The sequence below is a fragment of the Symphalangus syndactylus genome, chromosome 13 (genome assembly GCF_028878055.3).
Source record: "Symphalangus syndactylus isolate Jambi chromosome 13, NHGRI_mSymSyn1-v2.1_pri, whole genome shotgun sequence".
NCBI classification, from domain to species: domain Eukaryota; kingdom Metazoa; phylum Chordata; class Mammalia; order Primates; family Hylobatidae; genus Symphalangus; species Symphalangus syndactylus.
The window spans coordinates 76361177-76384198 of NC_072435.2; the positions used below are offsets into that span (position 1 = coordinate 76361177).

At 38.8% G+C, this 23022-nt stretch overlaps 1 protein-coding gene across 12 annotated transcripts in view; it reads left to right on the forward strand.

The window, feature by feature from the left end:
• The window catches only part of ACSS3 (acyl-CoA synthetase short chain family member 3), a 515807-nt gene that overhangs the window by 267701 nt on the left and 225084 nt on the right, over window positions 1–23022 (forward strand). For 4 of the 12 annotated variants that reach the window (XR_008650037.2, XM_063615113.1, XM_055236870.2 and 1 more), the window contains exon 1: window positions 19722–20233. The exons of 7 other annotated variants lie outside the window; for them this stretch is intronic. Coding sequence is in view for 4 of the 5 variants with exons in the window: in XM_063615113.1 (XP_063471183.1) it covers window positions 19923–20233 (311 nt within the window). In the remaining variant the exon portion in view is untranslated. Of the gene's footprint in view, window positions 1–19571; window positions 20234–23022 lie in introns of those variants that run through there. One more of the 12 variants, XM_055236867.2, reaches the window with a different exon arrangement.

Consider the following 23022-nt stretch of genomic DNA (forward strand, 5'->3'; position numbering starts at 1 on the left):
CCTTGCCCATGCCTATGTACTGAATGGTATTGCCTAGGTTTTCTTCTAGGGTTTTTATGGTTTTAGGTCTAACATGTAAGTCTTTAATCCATCTTGAATTAATTTTTGTATAATGTGTAAGGGAGGGATCCAGTTTCAGCTTTCTACATATGGCTAGCCGGTTTTCCCAGCACCATTTATTAAATAGGGAATCCTTTCCCCATTTCTTGTTTTTATCAGGTTTGTCAAAGATCAGATAGTTGTAGATATGCAGCATTATTTCTGAGGGCTCTGTTCTGTTCCATTGGTCTATATATCTGTTTTGTTAACAGTACCATGCTGTTTTGGTTACTGTAGCCTTATAGTATAGTTTGAAGTCAGGTAGCGTGATGCCTCCAGCTTTGTTCTTTTGGCTTAGGATTGACTTGGCAATGCGGGCTCTTTTTTGGTTCCATATGAACTTTAAAGTAGTTTTTTCCAATTCTGCGAAGAAAGTCATTGGTAGCTTGATGGGGATGGCATTGGATCTATAAATTACCTTGGGCACTATGGCCATTTTCACGATATTGATTCTTCCTACCCATGAGCATGGAATGTTCTTCCATTTGTTTGTATCCTCTTGTATTTCATTGAGCAGTGGTTTGTAGTTCTCCTTGAAGAGGTCCTTCACATCCCTTGTAAGTTGGATTCCTAGGTATTTTATTCTCTTTGAAGCAATTGTGAATGGGAGTTCACTCATGATTTGGCTCTCTGTTTGTCTGTTATTGCTGTATAAGAATGCTTGTGATTTTTGCACATTGATTTTGTATCCTGAGACTTTGCTGAATTTGCTTTTCAGCTTAAGGAGATTTTAGGCTGAGACGATGGGGTTTTCTAGATATACAATCATGTCATCTGCAAACAGGGACAATTTGACTTCCTCTTTTCCTAATTGAATGCCCCTTATTTTCTTCTCCTGCCTGATTGCCCTGGCCAGAACTTCCAACATTATGTTGAATAGGAGTGGTGAGAGAGGGCATCCCTGTCTTGTGCCAGTTTTAGTGTTTTATGTGGCAATGGAAGTATATTGTAGCTCTATGGAAAGCATTGTACACTTTCAATTTAGACTCACATTTCTTGTAAAAATGCTGAAAACAATTGATAAGTAGATTTCCCAGTAATATCCAGATCAAATTCATCTTTATTTAAATTATATGGTACATAATTAGTGATAATATTCAGCAACATTGAGCATATTGAGTGGTAGCTAAGAGAGGAAAGCATAGACAAGAATTTTGGAGTGTTCTCATATCCTCTGTATTACTCAGGTTAAACTATCCATTGTGACAAATTCTTCCCAAATCTCGATGGCTTCAAACATTAAGATTTATTTCTCACTCACATCACATCTGATATGGGTAGTGATGGACTCTACTCCTCAGGGTGATTCAGGGATCTAGCTCCTTTCATGTAGCTCTACGCTTTTTTAAGGTCCTATAATCTTCCACTGGATTCTCACAGAGAGCAGACAGGAAGGTAAAGGATCTGGAGGATCTCATTCAAGGGTTTAGGGGCCAGTCCCAGAGAACATATTAGACCCACATTAAATTGACCAGATTCAGACTCATTGCTTCACCATGTGAGGGGCTGGAAATGTAGTCCAGCACCATGCCAAAAAAGAAGAAAACATAGATATTGGTGAAAAAACTGGTTAGGGTTTGTCAGTCTTGTATGGAAATTCAGGAGATTTGGTTTAAATTCAGGTTTTTCCTGATATGGAGATGATATCATGTTTTACAAATGTTCTGTTACACTCACTCTCTGTTTTTACTTATCATAACTGATATTAATTCATTGATTCCTAACTCCATGAGAATCTGAATAATTTTGAATATGTGTTGACTTAATTCTACTGTTAAAAAATTGAGTTAATTATAACAAGATCAATTAAGTGCCACCCAGTTAAACTGGAGTGCATTTAAATCCAATTTTCTAAAAAAAGTCCACCAAGATTAAGTATAGCATTCCATAACACCCAAGTAAACCAGCATCAAAATGTATGCGTTAATATTAAAATAACAATTGTAATAAAACTAAAATCTCCTAGGAAATCTTCTTGCAAACAAATTATTACATTTGTGGGTAATAAGATATACATCTTATGATGACAAGATCTAATGATAAGGAAGTTCCACTCAAACCTTGCTAATATTATATCTTAACATCTTCAAAGGTGTCTGACACATAAATATTCTTTAGCTTTGTATTCTGTTATTTTACAAGATCTTAAAGCCTGGCCCATTGCTTTGTATTTTCAAAACACTCATATTAAGAACTTTCCATTTCTTGTTCTCTTAAAATTCTAGGACTAAAGCTTGGGGTTTGTCATCTCTAATTAATTTTAACTGATTCTTCATTAAATATATTAGGGATTTAATTGTTTTGTTTCCACTCCTAATTATATTATTCTTTTAAGAGAAGTTGGGCAAATGCTGCTGGTCAAAAGTGCTAATATTTGTTCATCAGAGATCCATGATATCTGGAGGAGAATTTTTGATTTTCAGCTTCCTCATAGTGAAATAAATCGTGACCATATGTCTCAAATAGAAAAGTGCATGCTTTACCTGAGGTTCAAATCCTAGTGAAGCCACAGTATTTTTACTCCCATATTTCTAAGCCTTAAACAAATACAGTCATAATATCATTTCCAGAGGAAGATGAAATTTGTTTCACTTCAAATATCAATACAAATGAGTCTATGAAGTAATCTATCTTCTACAACCCTTTAAAAATATTTTTGCATTCGTGCTTTACTCTTTACCTCAAAATCTTGCCTTTTCTGATTTGGTTCTAAGTCAATTTCCTCTACATACCATCAGTTAGTCTTCAATACAACACTAACTTTTCTGAGGCTCAAATTTCTTACCTGTAAAATTGGATTGTTACATCAATTTACCAAGATTTTGTGAAGCTGAAATAATAATAATAATGAGCAATAAGCTCTTTATAAAAATAAATACCAACATACAGTGTCCTGCTCTTGCATCCTCCTTTGCTGAGTGCCCTTGAGGTTTTGTTTCTATGTCTTATTCAATAACTCATTCACTCATCCACTTAGTAAATCAGTTGGGAAATCAGATGGAGTCACCAACAAACACTTATCAATACCTACTATGTAACAGTATGAGCTAGCCATCATGGATAGGAAGGTAAGAGAGATCACAGAGTTGTAGTTTATTGGAGCAGAGAGTAAAGTGTGATAATTGCTATGGGAGTGGAAGAACATAGCACAGGTACCTATTATACTTAAAAAAAGCTTCCGGGCCAGTTGCAGTGGCACTTGCCTGTAATCTCAGCACTTTGAGAGACCAAGGCATAAGCATCACTTGAGTCCAGGAGTTTGAGACCAGCAAGGTAGCGATATCTCATATATGTGTGTGTGTGTGTGTATGTCTGTGTGTGTGTGTGTACATATATATGTATGTATATGTCCGTATATAGGTGCGGTGGTGCACCTGTGGTCCCAGTGAGCCCAGTGGCTGTGCCTGGGCGACAGAAAGAGACCTTGTCAAAAAAAGAAAGAAAGAAGTAAAGAAAGAAAGTGGGGGGAGGAAGGAAGGGAGGAAAGGAAGGAAAGGTAAGGAAAGGAAAGGAAAGGAAGAAGGAAACGAAAGGAAAGGAAGAAGGAAATGAAAGGAAGAAGGAAACGAAAGGAAGAAGGGAAGGAAAGGAAGAAGGAAAGGAAAGGAGGAAGGAAAGGCTTCCTGGAAGAAGCAAATAACAAAGATATGAAGGCTGAGTAGGAATTAGCAAAGCAAATAAGAAAAGAATAGTCTAGAAAAATGAAGCAATGTGCGTAAGCAGAGAGGGTAGGAACCAGGCAATAAGGAACCTGAAAGTTCAGGGGGCAACTTGGGAATGTGGTAAGAGATGAGGAAGGGAAGCTAATGAGAGGCTAGATAATGAAGGGCCTAATAAGACAGGGGTTGAGGAATTTGAGGTTTATTTGGGTTGCAATACATTAAAAAAAAATACTTTCCCAGTTTCTCTTCTATCTCTGACACACATAGTCTATTTCTTAGGTCATAATTTAGCATAAAGGCTTACGTGAGTTTTCTCAATATACGATTGTGCTTCTCATGTCACTCCTGCCATTACTATATCGTTTGGACTGCACATTCTGCATATTACTTTTAATTATACGCTGCTGGGTACACATCCATCAGTGTAGTATCACAGTAGATACTGTTTTCACACTGATCATGGTGCTATCTGCAACTTAAATTAATGCTATTACTTGCAGCTTCTGAACCATTCCATCTGCGGGTCTATTTTCTCAGCAACCCATGAAGATCCATTTCTCCCTTCCTCTTCCCAAAGCATGATGATGTTCTCTAAGTAAAATTCAATGAAGGGAGTAGTAACCTCCAGGAAACAATATTCATACACACATGTATATAGGCACATGCATTCATAAACCTTCAATTAGTTTCTGTTACCCTAAAGATAAATTCTGTATTACATTCTGTGGCTTATAAATCACCAATAGGACCTTATAAGTCACGACTACTTCACCTGACTGTTATCGACCACTGCATACGGTGAGGTGGGATTGGCAGGGAGAGAACAAAGAGGTAGAAGAGTGTTCCAGACAGAGATCACAGCATATGAAAATAGCTGGAGATGAAGATGAGAAAAGAAGACACCCATCTGAATCACTGAAAAAAGATTAAAGCCATTCTCATATGCTGTTTCCTCTGTCTGGAACATGCTTCTGCCTCATTTCCTACTTGACCCCAGTCTACTCCTGCAGTCTTAGCTTAAAATTAATCAGAAATACCATCTGACCCAGCAATCCCAGTACCAGGTATATACTCAATAGAATATAAATCATTCTATTATAAAGACACATGCACACATATTGCAACCCTATTCACAATAGCAAATACATGGAATCAGCCTAAATGCCCATCAGTGATAGACTGGATTTTAAAAATGTGGTACATATACGCCATAGAATACTCTGCAGCCCTAAAAAGAACGAGATCATGTTCTTGCAGGGACATGGGTGGAGCTGGAGGCCACTATCCTTAGCAAACTAACACAGGAACAGAAAAACAAATATTGAATATTCTCACTTATAAGTGACAGCTAAATGATGAGAACACATGGACACAGAGGGGAACAACCCACACTGGGACTTTTTTTGGAGAGTGGAGGGTGGGAGGAGGGGAAGGATCAGAGAAAATAACTAATGTGTACTAGGCTTAATACCTGAGTGATGAAATAATCTATACAAGAAACCGTCATGACATACATGAACCTATGTAACAAATCTGCACTTCTACCCCGAGTTTAAAATAAAGTTAAAAAAAATCATCTCCTCCAAGAAGCCTTCTTTGGCTTACCTTCCTCTCCTACCTTCTTTGAGAATCATGACTGTGCTCCCATACTCCCATAGCACTTTCTTGTAATTGATCATTTAATTTTCTCTCCGACTAAACTGTAAGTTCCATGACAACAGTCTTGCTCCTGTTCTATTCCCATTAGCTGCAGAATGCCTCATATATAGCTGGTGCCTAATAAATATATGTTGAATGAATGAATGGAAGTAACCATCTATTTAGTACTGACTGAATTACACACTGTACCAAGCACTTTATATGCATTATCTCATTTAACCCTCCAGTAGCTCCAGGCAGAATCACCGTTATTATTCCCACTTCACACATGAGGAAACTAAGCCTTGGAATGAAAAACTGGACCAAAAGCATATGTCTAATAAGGCCGACAGAGCAAGGACTAAAATCAAGGACTCAGCTTGAGTTCTTAAACCGTATATTATAATAATTTATCCCTGGTCTTCGCTGTTACATTTACCCTTTTGTTTCTGATGTCCTGGGATCACATGTTAGGCCCACATTAAAGGCTTTTGTAGTGACTGAAGAAATTAATACAATCTTAAAATGTTTTTAAGTTTCCTTTCTTAATTTCCCGCTTTTCCTAGCTAATATTTTCACATGTTCTGAACCTCAAACTCTGTTAATGTGCCTCTGTTGTATGGTTAAAAGACTTCTTGTTTCACTTTTGATAATATGAGGGGAGATTACAGATAACTTTAAAATGGAGTTCAAATATTATGCTCTTTTGCCCTTAGTAAATCTTTTTGTTTCCATAATTGCATCCGATGCTAATGTTACTTTTTAAATAAGTGTTCTGCCTCCAAAGGGAAATTTGGAGCTAGTTGTACCCTTTCTTTTGCAAGCTTCCTGATTATTATCTTTCTAACCTTAGATGATTACATGTATTTTTGAGAGGCAGAGAAAGATGATTGCCTACAAAATCCATTTTTCCTAGATCCAGATCTTGCAGAAATTCTTGATCAAATTACCAAAAGTAAACTTGCAGTAATTTAAACATTTGCATGATTTTTTGTTGTTGGATTCATTAACATGTATATTATAATAAGACATTTAATGTTGCTTTCTAATAATACTTGTGAAGAAAAGAGCAGATTTGGGGGTTATAAAAAACACCAATAAAATATGATTAGCATTTAGTTGTGTGCAATATAACCAAATCCCTAGAACAGATTTATTTTTATTGTTACTACAAAAATCTTTAATTTGCTCTACATAATTATTTTGGGTTTCATAGAAATTAAGGAGTTTAGTTACATGTCTTAATTACTAGACAATTAAAATAATTGCTTTTGAACATTACCACAAAAGTATATACAGTGCTGAAGATCAAATTTATTTGTCTTCTTAGTGTGGCGATTCCTCAGGGATCTAGAACTAGAAATACCATTTGACCCAGCCATCCCATTACTGGGTATATACTCAAACGATTATAAATCATGCTGCTATAAAGACACATGCACATATATGTTTATTGTGGCACTACTCACAATAGCAGACTTGGAACTAACCCAAATGTCCAACAGTGATAGATTGGATTAAGAAAACGTGGCACATATACACCATGGAATACTATGCAGCCATAAAAAGGATGAGTTCATGTCCTTTGTAGGGACATGGATGAAGCTGGAAACCATCATTGTCAGCAAACTATCACAAGGACAAAAAACCAAACACCACATGTTCTCACTCATAGGTGGGATTGAACAATGAGAACACTTGGACACAGGAAGGGGAACATCACACACTGGGGCCTGTTGTGGGGTGGGGGGAGGGAAGAGGGATAGCATTAGGAGATATACCTAATGTAAATGACGAGTTAATAAGTGCAGCACACCAACATGGCACATGTATGCATATGTAACAAACCTGCATGTTGTGCACATGTACCCTAGAACTTAAAGTATAATAAAAAATATATATATATAAAAACAAAAATTTATTTGTCTCCATAGAGTCTTATAATGTACTACTATCTGTAGCACTGCTAAAGTCAATGGGCAATACACATATGACAGATAATAAAGAACTATGTAGGAGTAAACGTTTGTCACTTTTCTTTCACAGTTTATATAATCCTCAAAAATGTATTGTTAATGTTTGAGGAGATTTTGCTGGATTTTTTAAAGCTAAAATTTTAACTACTGATTATGGTCTACGTATCATTCAAAACAGTATTGCTTGTAGACTAAACTAAAGTTTTAAATCAATTCTTAAAGCATCTAATCTCAGGAAGACAAAGCATAAAAGAGGCATCTGTTTAGCTGAGCATCTGCCTCTTCTATCGTTGCCTACACAAGGTGGCTTTTTGTTTCTGTGTGTGTTTTTTTTTAATACCTTAAGTTCAAGGGTACATGTGCACAATGTGCAGGTTTGATACATAGGTATACATGTGCTATGTTGGTTTGCTGCACCCATCAACTCATCATTTACATTAGGTATTTCTCCTAATGCTATGCCTCCCTGAGGCCCCCACCCCCTGACAGGCCCCAGTGTGTGATGTTCCCTGCCCTGTGTCCAAGTGATCTCAGTGTTCAATTACCAGCTATGCGTCAGAACATGTGGTGTTTGGTTTTCTGTCCTTGTGGTAGTTTGCTGAGAATGATGGTTTCCAGCTTCATCCATGTCCCTGCAAAGGACATGAACTCATCCTTCTTTATGGCTGCATAGTATTCCCTGGTGTATATGTGCCACATATTCTTAATCCAGTCTATCACTGATGGTCATTTGGGTTGGTTCCAAGTCTTTGCTATTGTGAATAGTGCCGCAATGAACATATGTGTGCATGTGTCTTTATGGTAGCATGATTTATATTCCTTTGGGTATATACCCAGTAATGGGATTGCTGGGTCAAATGGTAATTCTAGTTCTAGATCCTTGAGGAATTGCCACACTGCCTTCCACAATGGTTGAACTAATTTACACTCCCACCAACAGTGTAAAAGCATTCCTATTTCTCCACATCCTCTCCAGCATGGGTTGTTTTCTGACTTTTTAATGATTGCCATTCTAACTGGTGTGAGATGGTATCTCATTGTGGTTTTGATTGCATTTCTGTGATGACCAGTGATGATGAGCATTTTTTCATGTGTCTGCTGGCTGCATAGATGTCTTCTTTATAGAAGTGTCTGATCATATCCTTTGCCCACTTTTTGATGGGGTTGTTTTTTCTTGTAAATTTGAGTTCTTTGTAGATTCTGGATATTCGCCCTTTGTCAGATGGGTAGATTGCAAAAATTTTCTCACATTCCGTAGGTTGCCTGTTCACTCTCATGGTAGTTCCTTTTGCTGTGCAGAAGCTCTTTAGTTTAATTAGATCCCATTTGTCTATTTTGGCTTTTATTGCCATTGCTTTTGGTGTTTTAGACATGAAGTCCTTGTCCATGCCTGTGTCCTGCATGGTATTGCCTAGGTTCTCTTCTAGAGTTTTTAGGGTTTTAGGTCTAACATTTAAGTCTTTAATCCATCTTGAATTAATTTTTGTATACGGTGTAAGGAAGGGATCCAGTTTCATCTTTCTACATATGGCTAGCCAGTTTTCCCAATACCATTTATTAAATAGGGAATCCTTTCCCCATTTCTTGTTTTTGTCAGGTTTGTCAAAGATCAGATAGTTGTAGATATGTGGCATTATTTCTGAGGGCTCTGTTCTGTTCCATTGGTTTATGTATCTGTTTTGGTACCATTACCATGCTGTTTTGTTTACTGTAGCCTTGTAGTATAGTTTGAAGTCAGGTAGCGTGATGCCTCCAGCTTTGTTGTTTTTGCTTAGGATTTTCTTGGCAGTGTGGGCTCTCTTTTGGTTCCATATGAACTTTAAAGTAGTTTTTTCAAATTCTGTGAAGAAAGTCATTGATAGCTTGATGGGGATGGCATTGGATCTATAAATTACCTTGGGCAGTATGGCCATTTTCACAATATTGATTCTTCCTATCCATTAGCATGGAATATTCTTCCATTTATTTGTGTCCTCTTTTATTTTGTTGAGCAGTGGTTTATAGTTCTCCTTGAAGAGGTCCTTCACATCTCTTGTAATTTGGATTCCTAGGTATTTTATTCTCTTCATATCAGTTGTGACTGGGAGTTCCCTTATGATCTGGCTCTCTGTCTGTTATTGGTGTATAGGAATGCTTGTGATTTTTGCACATTGATTTTGCATCCTGAGATTTTGCTGAAGTTGCTTATCAGTGTAAGGAGATTTTAGGCTGAGACAATGGGGTGTTCTAGATATACAATCATGTCATCTGCAAACAGGGACAATTTGACTTCCTCTTTTCCTAATTGAATACCTTTTATTTCTTTCTCTTGCATGATTGCCCTGGCCAGAACTTCCAACATTATGTTGAATAGGAGTGGTGAGAGAGGGCATCCCTGTGTTGTGCCAGTTTTCAAAGGGAATGCTTCTAGTTTTTGCCTGTTCTGTATGATATTGGCTTTTATAAATAGCTCTTATAATTTGGAGATACGTCCCATCAATACCTAGTTTATTGAGAGTTTTTAGCATGAAGGGCTATTGAATTTTGTCGAAGGCATTTTCTGCATCTATTGAGATAATCATGTGGTTTTTGTTGTTGGTTCTGTTTATGTGATGAATACCATTTATTGATTTGTGTATGTTGAATCAGCCTTGCATCCAGGGGATGAAGCTGACCTGATTGTGGTGGATAAACTTTTTGATGTAATACTGGATTCGGTTTGCCAGTATTTTACTGAGAATTTTCACATCAATGTTCACCAGGGATATTGGTGTAAAATTCTCTTTTTTTTGTTGTGTTTCTTCCAGGCTTTGGTATCGGGATGATGTTGGCCTCATAAAATGAGTTAGGGAGGATTCCGTCTTCTTCTATTGATTGGAAGAGTTTCAGATGGAATGGTACCAGCTCCTCTTTGTACCTCCGGTAGAATTCGGCTGTGAACTGGTCTGTTCCTGGGCTTTTTTTGGTTGGTAGGCTATTAATTATTGCCTCAATTTCAGAGCCTGTTATTGGTCTATTCAGAGATTCAACTTCTTCCTGGTTTAATCTTTGGAGGGTGCATGTGTCCAGGAATTTATGCATTTCTTCTAGATTTTCTAGTTTATTTGTGTCGAGGTGTTTATAGTATTCTCTGATGGTAGTTTGTATTTCTGTGAGATCAATGGTGATATCCACTTTATCATTTTTTATTGCATCTATTTGATTCTTCTCTCTTTTCTTATTAGTCTTGCTAGCAATCTATCAATTTTGTTGATCTTTTCAAAAAAACATCTCCTAGATTCATTGATTTTTGAAGGGATTTTTGTGTCTCTATCTCTTTCAGTTCTGCTCTGATTTCTTTTCTTGCCTTCTGCTAGCTTTTAAATTTGTTTGCTCTTGCTTCTCTAGTTCTTTTAATTGTGATGTTAGGGTGTCGATTTTAAATCTTTCTTGCTTTCTCTTCAGGGCATTTAGTGCTATAAATTTCCCTCTATACACAGCTTTAAATGTGTCCCAGAGATTCTGGTACATTGTATCTTTGTTCTCATTGTTTTCCAAGAACATCTTTATTTCTGCCTTCATTTCGTTACTTACTCAGTAGTCATTCAGGAGCAAGTTGTTCAGTTTCCATGTAGTTGTGCGGTTCTGAGTGAGTTTTTTAATCCTGAGTTCTAATTTGATTACACTGTGGTCTGAGAGACAGTTTGTTGTGATTTATGTTCTTTTACATTTGCTGAAGGGTGCTTTACTTCCAATTATGTAGTGAATTTTAGAATAAGTGTGATGTGGTGCTGAGAAGAATTTATATTCTATTGATTTGGGGTGGAGACTTCTGTAGATGTCTATTAGGTCTGCTTGTTACAGAGCTGAGTTCAGGTCCTGGATATCCTTGTTAACCTTCTGTCTCGTTGATCTGTCTAATGTTGACAGTGGGATGTTAAAGTCTCCCATTATTATTGTGTGGGAGTCTAAGTCTCTTTGTAAGTCTCTAAGGACTTGCTTTATGAAACTGGGTGCTCCTGTATTGGGTGCATATATATTTAGGATAGTTAGCTCTTCTTGTTGAATTGATCCCTTTACCATTATGGAATGGCTTTCTTTGTCTCTTTTGATCTTTGTTGGTTTAAAGTCTGTTGTATCAGAGACTAGGATTGCAACCTCTCCTTTTTTTTTTTTTTTTTTTTGCTTTCCATTTGCATGGTAGATCTTCCTCCATACCTATATTTTGAGCCTATGTGCATCTTTGCACATGAGCTGGGTCTCCTGAATACAGCACACTGATGGGTCTTGAGTCTGTGTGTTTATCACAACACTATTCACAATAGCAAAGATATGGAATCAAGCAGAATGTCCATGAGTGGATGACTGGATAAAGAAAGTGTGATATATATATATATATATATATTTAAAAAGATAAATTTGTAAATTGTATCAAGAGGCCCAGAGTATGTTCAGAATTTCCAGTGAAGACATAAATTTCAATTGACATCGATTTGCTTGCACTTGCCTTTATTTTTTTTTTTTTCAGTCTCACTCTGTCACCCAGGCTGGAGTGCAGTGGCGCGATCTCAGCTCACTGCAACCTCCGCCTCCCAGGTTCAAGCGATTCTCCCACCTCAGCCTCCATTTGCATGGTAGGCTTAATTTGGTAGATCATGTGTAACATGGATGGAACTGGAAACATCATCTTAAGTGAAACAACTCAGAAACAGAAAATCAAATACCACATTTTCTCACTTATAAGTGGGAGCTAAGTAATGTATATACAGACACAGAGAGTAGAGTAATAGGCATTGGAGACTTGGAAGGGTGAGAGGGAGTTGATGGTGGTAGGATGGTGAGAAATTACTTAATGGGTATAATATACACTATTTGGGTGATGATTACAGTGAAAGCACAGACTTTGCCGTTAGGCAATCTATCCATGTAAAAAAATGACACTTGTACCCCCTAAATCTATAAAAGTAAAATAAAAGTCCTAATGCACCTTGAATTTTTGAACAAATGAATTATAATACTAATTATAACTTACAAGGGGAGTCAATTAACAAGCAAGTTAGTATATAAATAGCATATACAATAGTGAAAAGTAATGCAGAAAAGTGTGGAGTGAGAAACCTGGGCACAGGGTAATTGTGTCATGATGTACAGTGGGTGCAGTTTTAAATAGAGGAATCCAGGAATGTCTCAGGGACAAAATGACATTTGAGCAAAAACCTAAAATGTAGTGAAAATTGAGGTCATGAGGATCTGACTTTTCTGTTAGGAAGAACAAATCTGGAAATCCATAATTATAAGTAAATTTGGAGAAAACATTGGTTAATATCCATTTGTGACCTCACACATAGGTTTCAGTATGTGTGGGTTTCACTCCTTTGTACTGAGTTCTAATATAATAATAAGAGTTGACACTGGGAATATGGAGGGAAAAATTACATCCATTTTCATCTCATTTAGCTTTTCACATTGTATTGCATACTTCATGCATTTGAATATTGGTCTTTCAGCTGTAGCCCAAAAGATCCCCTTTGGAAATGACACAGTACATTTCTGTGGAATATATTTCCTGCATTCACAAAAATGTACAATAAAAACTCAAAAATAAAAAGATGGCATATGAAAAAGGCCATTACATAAGCTCACTGGAGAATTGGTCAGAATGGACTTGAGAGAGGTTTAAAAAGAAGTAAAAAAAGCAGAAATGAGACTGGCTCAGAAATAGCCTGGCAGAGTCCAGTAATATCACTCGAAATTCATAATTGCAAAATAACAATACCAAGAAATGACAAAAAATAAAATTACAAAACAAATAACTGTTTTCTTGCTCTTTCTGATGTAAAGAGTTGGTTTATAATGGCTGATAACAGTTCCAATAGGAATAAACAGTATAATGCTACAGACAAACTCTACATCTGCATAGAGTTATAAGCACATGTGTGTAAAGAAAGAAACTTACATTCACACCATGGTGTAGTAGTAGCTGAAGTTTTAAAAATGCAAGTGGACCGGGTGTGGTGGCTCACACCTGTAATCCCAGCACTTTGTGAGGCGGAGGCGGGCAGATCACCTGAGGTCTGGAGTTCAAGATTAGCCTGGCCAACATGGTAAAACCCCGTCTCTACTAAAAATACAAAAACTAACCAGGTGTTGTGGTATGCACCTGTAATCCCAGTTACTCGGGTGGCTGAGGTGGGAGAATCGCTTGAACCTGGGAGGCGGAGGTTGCAGTGAGCTGAGATCGCGCCACTGCACTCCAGCCTGGGTGACAGAGTGAGACTGAAAAAAAAAAAAAAAAAAGGCAAGTGCAAGCAAATCGATCTCAATTGAAATTTATGTCTTCACTGGAAATTCTGAACATATTCTGGGCCTCTTGATACAATTTACAAATTTCTCTTTTTAAAGCATGTATCCTAAGTAAGTTGTAAATATTTGGTTGCTCAATTCTAAGAAAAGGCAGGAAATTGTATCAACAGCCAAAATATAAAGCTACCACAAGAGTCATCTAAACAGACCATCCTTCAACATAAAGTTTGCAGAAAGGTGTCCAAATTGCTTACTGTACTTTTTAATCGTTTTCATCATGCCACGCTCTAGTTACCAAGGGTACAGTGTAATAGTAGGTTTGGAGGTGTGGAAAATAGGACCAGAGAGATATTGTTTAGTTAATTTTGGCCAGGTTGCATTAAAATCATCCCAATATCCAGCACATATTCATATCTTTTAGTTTTCTTTTCCATAGTATATCCAATAAATAAGTGAAACATCTGGTTTCATGATCTACCAAAATTAAGTCATTTCTTTCTCCTATTTCTTTCAGTTTGAAACAGTACTTTAGTTAAAATCTTTATGTTGTCTTTGAGATCTAAAAATGATTGCCGCTTCCTTGTTACGTAAGAGCAGCTCTTGTGGTAAACTGGCCTTAAGTTTAATTTTCTAGTTTAATTTCATACCTTCCCATCCTACCCTAAACACACACACACACAAACACACACACACACACACACACACACACACATATAAATTGGCAACCTAAATTGTTAGGCAATCAACTACACTTTATGGAAAATATTATAACAAAGGGTATTTCTTTTTCTTTCCATAATCTGTTACCATGATAATGAGACAATTTCTTATATATTTAAAGTAGTATTGCAAGTATTTGAGTACCACACAGTGGTATTAGTTAAGAATATGAAACAGACACAGAAACAAGATAATTCTTTTGGAATTATCTCTGCAGAAGAGTTAAAATCACCTTTTAAGGATTTGGGTGATTTGATTAAAATATTAGTAATTTTTATTGAAAATATTTGCCTACGTTGTTCCCTTCAGGTTTTTCTCAAATAGAAGTAACTAGATTTTTTTTTTTTTTTTTTTTTTGAGATGGAGTTTTGCTCTTGTTGCCCAGGCTAGAGTGCAATGGTGTGATCTTGGCCCACCGCAACCTCCGCCTCCCTGGTTCAAGCAATTCTCCTGCCTCAGCCTCCCGAGTAGCTGGGATTACAGGCATGCACCACCACACTCGGCTAATTGTGTATTTTTAGTGGAGATGGGGTTTCTTCATGTTGGACAGGCTGATCTCGAACTCCCGACCTCAGGTGATCCACCCGCCTCGGCCTCCCAAAGTGCTGGGATTATAGGCATGAGCCACTGCACCCGGCCAATATGTTTTTTAATTAGAAATAACTTTCAGTTGTTTTGTTTTTTCAGAAATAAAAATAAGATTAGTGGAGGATATTTGGCTGCTAGAATGAACTGGAGTTGTAGAATGCCTTCCCATCTACTGGAATGTTACATGTTTTAAAATGATTCTTTCATCTGCCTTTTTCTTCTTCTTCTTTTCTTTTTTTTAACTGCAGTTACTGTTTGGGAATAAAAAGAAAGTTTCAAAATAGGAGTTTACAATTTAATTACTATGGATGATTTCATTTTAGAAATTTAAAAACTGTTTTTTAAGCTCTGAAAATCAGTATATTTTCCAGAAACCCTTTGCTAAATCATAATAAACTTGCAGTGTTTCTGCAGGGGCAAACTTCAGCTCAGCCCTGCTGCACAGATGAAGTGTTTTATGCAAACCCCTCCACATATACTTGCTAAGTTTTCAAAATATTCGAGAAACCAGAAGCATAAAAGTTACAAGCAAACCTTTTTTTATTTTTTGCGATGGAGTCTCGCTCTGTTGCCCAAGGTGGAGTGCAGTGGCACGATCTCGGCTCACTGCAACCTCTGCCTCCCAGGTTCAAGCTATTCTTCTTCCTCAGCCTCCTGAGTAGCTGGGACTACAGGTGCACAGCGCCACGCCTGGCTAATTTTTGTATTTTTAGTAGAGACAGGGTTTCACCATACTGGCCAGGCTGGTTTCGAACTCCTGGCCTTGTAATCTGCCTGCCTTGGCCTCCCAAAGTGCTGGGATTACAGGCGTGAGCCACTGCGCCCGGCCACAATCAAGCATTTTAGTAGCTCTAATACTTGTAGTTAGACATTTGGCTCGTAAAATATTTAGGTGAAAAAATAAATTTCTTGGCCAGCAGAATGCATTATTTTAAAATTGTGTACAATTTAACTACTTTCTCTTTCTCTCTTTCTCTGATAAAAAGGTTAACCTCTACTAGTGATGACCAAACCTGGTAAAGATTGTAAAGTGGGAAAAATTTGATGATAGCATCCTTATATCTTTTCTCTCTTTTAATTATAATTCCACTTTGTTCTTCTTTTGTATTTCAGCATTTTTTCCTTAGGCATTAGTATTCTTTTTTTTTTTTTCTTTTGAGATGGAGTCTTGCTCTGTGGCCTAGGCTGGAGTGCAGTGGCACGATCTCCGTTCACTGCAACCTCCGGTTCCTGGGTTCAAGCGATTCTTCTGCCTCAGCCTCCTGAGTAGCTGGGATTACAGGCCTGTGCCACCACACCTGGCTAATTTTTGTATTTTTAGTAGAGATGGGGTTTCACCATATTGGCCAGGCTGGTCTCGAACTCTGGACCTCAGGCAATCCGCCTGCCTCAGCAGGCATTAAGTATTCTGACTCCAGTTTTCTCCCCTCCCTTCATTCTTTCTTGAGCAAATTTCCACACCTTTTTATCCTCTCTGATCTTCTTTCCCTGCACTGTCTCCATTATTTTGCCTTTTCCGTTTGCGAGAATGCTTCTCTTAAATAATTTTGTCAATAAATCTGCTTATGATGTTTTAAAATGCCATCCTGAATAACATATTAATTATACCATTATGACATACAATGAAATAAATACTATGTATTAATAAGCAAGAGTTTTAGCATGCTTAACCATTGAAAAGATTGTGATTACCCTGTACCTCAAATTAATAAAAAATATAATTTTATTTTTTGAAATAATACAGAATTTATTTGCAGGCTTAAATTAAAATTATTTCTTTTGAAATGTTCTGATTGTTACATTTTAGGTATGTTAATTTGCAGGGTTGAATTTTTAGATTATTTGGTTGTTCACTGGCTTGGCTGCTGTCCTAAATTAGCTTGGCTTGCTACAGACCCAATGCTAAGCAGTTTACACATATTTGAACCTCGCAGCAATGCTGTGAAGTAAGATTATCAGCTTCAGATTACAGATGCAGAAACTGCAGTTCAGAAAACTTAATTAACTTTCCAAATTTTCATACCTAATAAGTGGCAGTAGTGTAATAAGATTCAACCTGAGACTTCATGGCTCATGATTTTAATCTTTTCATATGCTTAATGACCAATCAACAGGCTCTTGGTGTCTTAAGTTAAAGGCTAATAGTTTATCCTTAGGTACTGACTTGCATTTGACACTATTTACACTCACCTGTCTGGCTGTTTCCAATACAGTCTTCTAGTCCCACTAGCCTTTCTTGTTCTACCTGTACACTGAACGCTCTCCAAACCAGACCTGCTGCATTTGCTGGATTGTGTCTACACTTATGCTGTCCCTTCAGCCTGAAATGGAGCTTACAGTAACAATCTATTGTATACAATTACTTTCAAAAGAAAAAATGATACATTGATGGGTCCAGAAAAAGTGGTTTCATCTGGCGATATGGGGGTCTAACTTTGCCTCATACGATCTTGTAATCAGTTCTTTGTTTTTAAGCTCAAAAACTTCATACTTCCTTCTGAACTTTCAGACGAACCTAGCACCTCCAAAACTTGAGACATTCCAGGTTCCTAAGGAGAAAACAGATTCTCCTTAGGAAAATCCATTTTCTCCTCCACAAGCTCCTCCTCCCACTTTTAAGTCATATTCCACAGATTCATCTTCTTTCTATTCTTTCATTTGGTTTCTTCTCTTCTCCTGTTCTCTTTATCCTTGTAGGTTTTTTACCATGACCACCGCCCTCTTTGATTCTCTTTCAGTGGAGTTTCTTTAAGGAGAAGAATGAATGTGGCTATTCAATTTGTCATATTTTATTGGAATTCTAAGATATTTTTTTTTTTTTTAAAGTAGAAGATACTCAGCCTGGAATTAAAATCGTGGACTTTGGAGTCAGATTCCCCTCCTTGTTCAAGTTGTGGCACAGAGATAAAATGATCGTATTTGCACAGTATGCTGGAGTGAGTGACAGGACTAGAGTGGGTTTTCCCCTAGCCCTCCACCTTGAGGTGTCAGTAAATTGTATCACAGCATATCTGTAATTCAAAGCATCTGGGCTTTGAAGTACTGGGCATCCATAAAGTTTGAATCTTGACTGTTTCACTTGCTAGCTGCGTGGTCTTGGGCAAGTCGATCTATCTCTATACTAGCTCCATTTGTAAACATGGGATTATGGTTCCCACTTCTTGGTACTCTTATGAGAGTTACAGGAGCTAACATTTGTTTAAAGTGCCCAGCACAATGTGAACACATAATAGGTGCCAATAACTAAATTTGTCATTCTGGAGAGGACGAAGAGGTTAAATGGCTTTGTAACTTTCTCTGGATTTAAATGGTGACTGTGTCTTTGGCCATCCGACATTATTTGATGTGAGACCTTTGGAAGGACTAAAGTAGACTGCAGATGTCAGGGAAAAGTCTAGTGCCTTGCCTCTCAGTGAAAAGGGAGATGGTTATTTAAAGAAATATTCTCTGTTTTTTTTGTTGTTTTTTTTTTTCTTCTTGAGACGGAGTCTCGCTCTGTCGCCCAGGCTCAGGCTGGAGTGCAGTGGCGCAACCTCGGCTCACTGCAAGCTCCGCCTCCCGGATTCACGCCATTCTCCTGTCTCAGCCTCTCCGAGTAGCTGGGACTACAGGCGCCCGCCACCACGCCCGGCTACTTTTTTGTATTTTTTAGTAGAGACGGGGTTTCACCGTGGTTTCGATCTCCTGACCTCGTGATCTGCCCGCCTCGGCCTCCCAAAGTGCTGGGATTACAAGCGTGAGCCACCGCACCCGGCCAGAAATATTCTCTGTTTTGCGTTACACTTACCTCTGTTCTGTTTAGCCTTTATCTCTACATTATTCTTTTCTTGCAGGATCATTTGTTTACAGATTCTCAAGTTACGATCCTTCCCAAGGTCAGGGGCATGCCACTATTTCTCACCTCAGATTTGGAAATACGTATCTTTACGTTTAAAACTGCAAATACTGTCACACCAAGACAGAATGTGTTTGGCATAATATTAAGGCAAAAGATTGCATCTGCATCTCGCTAAAGCATGAATAATAGCGGAGCTTGAAGAATGTTAAACCTAGATAGTACTATATACCACCTTTCTTTTTACATTTTCCCAGTTTCCTCTTTTGATCCATCTTTACTTACTTCCTATTTTTGTTTTTTGTTTATTTGTTTGTTTTGTTTTCTCATTAGAAAAGCCACAGAAACTCCAAGCAGACAAATTAGAAGGGAGGCAATGCAACAAGTCCTATCTCTTCTCTGTCTAGATCACATGTGGAGTCTGGTCAGCAGGTGAATCCGCATCCCAGTGGGGTCACCTTCCCTGTGGCCTGTCAATCACCCCAAGAAGCGCTTCCCAATTTGTCTGGCATGACCTCCTTCCACTCCTCCTACCCTCTCAGTGGTCAGGAAATCCCGGAGCAGTCCTTGCCCTGGAGCTGGTTGTGTTTTTAGTAACCAGGGACTGAGCTGATTTTTAAAAATAAATAAATAAATAACAATCAAAGAGCCTTGCCTCAACGCACCGAGTTGCTGGTTTCCTGCAGGTCAGAGGCGATGCCACCTCCACCAACGACCTTCCAAAGATTAAACCAGCCGTGTACAAACTGCTGGATTGAAAATTGAAAGAGATGGGCCTTTGGCCTCCTCCTCGGAGTACTTGTGTGTTGAAATCGGAAGGACGTTCTGGAGTTTGAGCGCGATTTTTCCGGGAAGGCTGCGGGGTTGGAAGTGCGTGTTGGGGTTTGGATTTCGTGCAGCAGCGCAACTAACCTACTGCAACGGCGCTGTGACACCCCTATCCCGGGGCTCCCACTTTAGCCTGTTGCTTCTCTGGTCGCTCCAGGTCGGTTTTTCCTGGCGACCCTAGTGTGGCTTCCAAACTTCTGGGCTCCGGGCTCACTTCGGAATTTGCCCCCGCCCCCTACTCGCTTCCCTCAGGCCCCAGGAAGTTGCAAGAGTCCCATTTGTCGCACACTAGGGGACCGCGGGTGGCCTGCGGAGATGAAACCCTCTTGGCTGCAATGTCGTAAAGTCACCAGCGCCGGGGGGCTCGGAGGGCCCTTGCCTGGGTCCTCTCCGGCCCGGGGAGCCGGTGCGGCCCTCAGGGCTTTAGTGGCCCCGGGCCCGCGGGGCGGTCTCGTGGGCCGGGGATGCAGGTCGCTGTCCTCCGGCAGTGGCAGCGAGTACAAGACCCATTTCGCAGCCTCGGTGACCGACCCCGAGAGGTTCTGGGGCAAAGCTGCCGAGCAGATCAGCTGGTACAAGCCCTGGACCAAAACGCTGGAGAACAAACACTCGCCCTCTACCAGTTGGTGAGTGACTTCTGTGCCAACCCCGATCCCCCATCCCTGGTAACTTTTTGGGCGCCAGGACCTCCCTGGGATCTGGAATCTGGCATTCTATCATGAAAGAAAATTGAAATTGGAGATGTGTTCAGACCTCTCAATTCCTGTTTCATTTCAATTTCATAGTCAGCTCTGTTGCCTTCTGGTCTTGAGAGACCCTGTTACCTATTGTGAATCCAGTGTCCCATAAATGGGAGATTTACCTGACTGGCAAGGTTCTGCTTGGCACTGGGAATATTAAGAGAACTAAAACAAGGTCCCGCTTCCAGGGACCACACAGTCTAGTAGGGGAGATACTAGGTAAACAAAGCAAGTGGTGCAATAAACTAGGGAATTATAACTAAGTATCCTCATACTGTGGGGAGGGAGGGTTGAGAAAAGACTTCAATAAAATCACATCCCAGAAGGGTTTGGAAGGATGGGTATGTCTTCTCAAAGTCGACAAGGCCCTAATTATCAGAGTTCTAGAGATGAACAACAGCTTGAAATGTGACTGAGACAGTGACTGCAAATGATTGTGTTGGCTGGAGAGGTGGGGGGCTAGATTGGGAAGGGATTTATGTACTGTGCTAAGTAGCTTGGACCAGATCCATAGGCCTGTTGTGTATGTGAAGCTGCAGTATGGGGTACCCAGAAAGAATACAGATAGATATAGGCCAGGTGATGTTAGAAGCTATGGTAGGAGTAAAGTCTTCTACCTGGAGTTGGAATTATAAGAAGTTATAAGCATTATTTTTTTGTGTTACAACAAACACAGACACATTGTAGAATAAATATCAAGCTTGCTAAGATACTGAGGGTGAGGCACAGTCAGTGATAATCTTAGAGTGTCTGCCCGCTGGGGGTGTGATTGCTCTCATCTGCCAGCCATTAGAGAGGATGTTTCCTGTAAAAGTTTGAAAAACACAGCTTGGCAATGAGATGAGGGGAATGACATGGTCAGGTTTGCAGTAGACGAATGGCTCTATGGTCAGAGCAAGAAATCTGGAATGGAATTGTCAAGAGCCTGTTCTGTGTCTCCACCATGCCCAGTCCTGTTGTAAGTGTGTGGGGATGACACGGTGTTCCCTTTAGAATTTGAGCACCTTGCCTCTTCCTATCAATTATTTTTTCAATAGTATTTGATCGGTCCTCTTTTCTGTGCCAGACAGTGAACAAGACACTGGGTGTTCAACATTGAATAAAACCTAGTCCCTGCTTTCTAGAAGTCATAAAGATTAAAAGCATGGACTCTGGGGCCAGACTACCTGGTTTGAGTTCAGCTTCTCACAGTTACTGATTGTGTGTTCATAGTCAAGTGACTTAATCTCTCTGTGTTCCACTTTCCCGAAATGCAAATATGGAAATTATTGGAGGCTTAATTTAGTAAAAGATGAAGGCTGTGTCTTTATACACTAGACCCTATACATGTTAGAGGAAAAATAGCTCTCTTTGTATTCTCAGACCATAATTATCTTAGGAGCAGGAAACTCTCCTAGTGTTTCTCAGATGAAAACACAGAGATTATTGCATCACTGTTTCTCAAATTCTGTGTACAAATATCTGTCATAAAATATGGTACTATAAATGATTTTATGTGGCCATCTCCATTATAAAACTAATGTGCAGAGAATTCAGTTAAGAAGCCACAGGTATATTCTAAATGAAAAACAGTGAGGGCCAGACCTAAGGCAGTGCAGTAAGAATGGAGGAGAAAGCACAGGTCGGAGTGATTCGAGAGGACAATCGGGGATCAGCAAAGGCCCAGGAGAGAGCCTTGGAAGTGAATGTCAATGTCCCAGCAAGTAGAGCTTAAGACCAGGAGATTTCCTTTTCAGTAATTTGCTTTTTCTTTGTAATATCTAGTTGCTTGTGTACATTTTCTAAAATTGTGTGTATAAGATGTCTTTAATGAGAAATTTTGTGAAAGGGTCACTATATTTTTGTAGATCAAAATTTGATAACACTGTATCTGAATTCTTTATCTTTTCAGTCTTGAACTCATGCCCAGAAAATCAAAGTGAAGAAGTGATAAAACTTTGACTCTATTTATTTCAGCAGTGCGATTCAATCTTACAGGAATTCTGGTTGAGCAAGCAGGGTTGGGAGGGAAGTAGACGTAGGAGACCAATCTTAAATTTCAGTTAGTCGGTAGTTTCAATTTGAATCTATGACTGCGTTGGATACCTAAATGAAGATAGTCCTGATTGGTTAGCAATTTTCCACAAAGCCAAACTGAAGGGCAGACTGAATTTACTTTTGTTTTATTTTGTTTGGCTTTATATCCCCAAGATCTAGGGTAGAGCTGGCATATAAATTTTTAAAGTGAGAGTCAACTAACTTGATACATAGCTTTGATGATTTTTGTCGCTATAAAACAAAACGCCTCTTTGGGAGGTGATAAGTGGGTTTAGGCACAATTTGGTGTGAAGGAGCTTTACTTACTTTCTTTGAAGCTGGGATCTGGAGAAGGGAGATATTGACAGCCAAGTGCTTAAGCAAAACAAGGCGAGATTGCTATAGGTAATTGTTCTCTCCTCTGTGGAGCTGGCATATGTGTAGTCACAGTCTCTGATGCCCTTTGGCTTCCCAGAGGCAAGAGGGATTCTTCATTATAAGCTTGTCTGTTTGTTGTTCATAAAAGTAAACTCCCCTCAGAACCCACAGGCTTATCAAAAGTCTCAACACATAAATAGTATTGCATATTAGCTTTCACAATGACATAAGCTATGCAATATTTTATGCATGCAGTAGTATAGACATCGAGTAGAAATCTT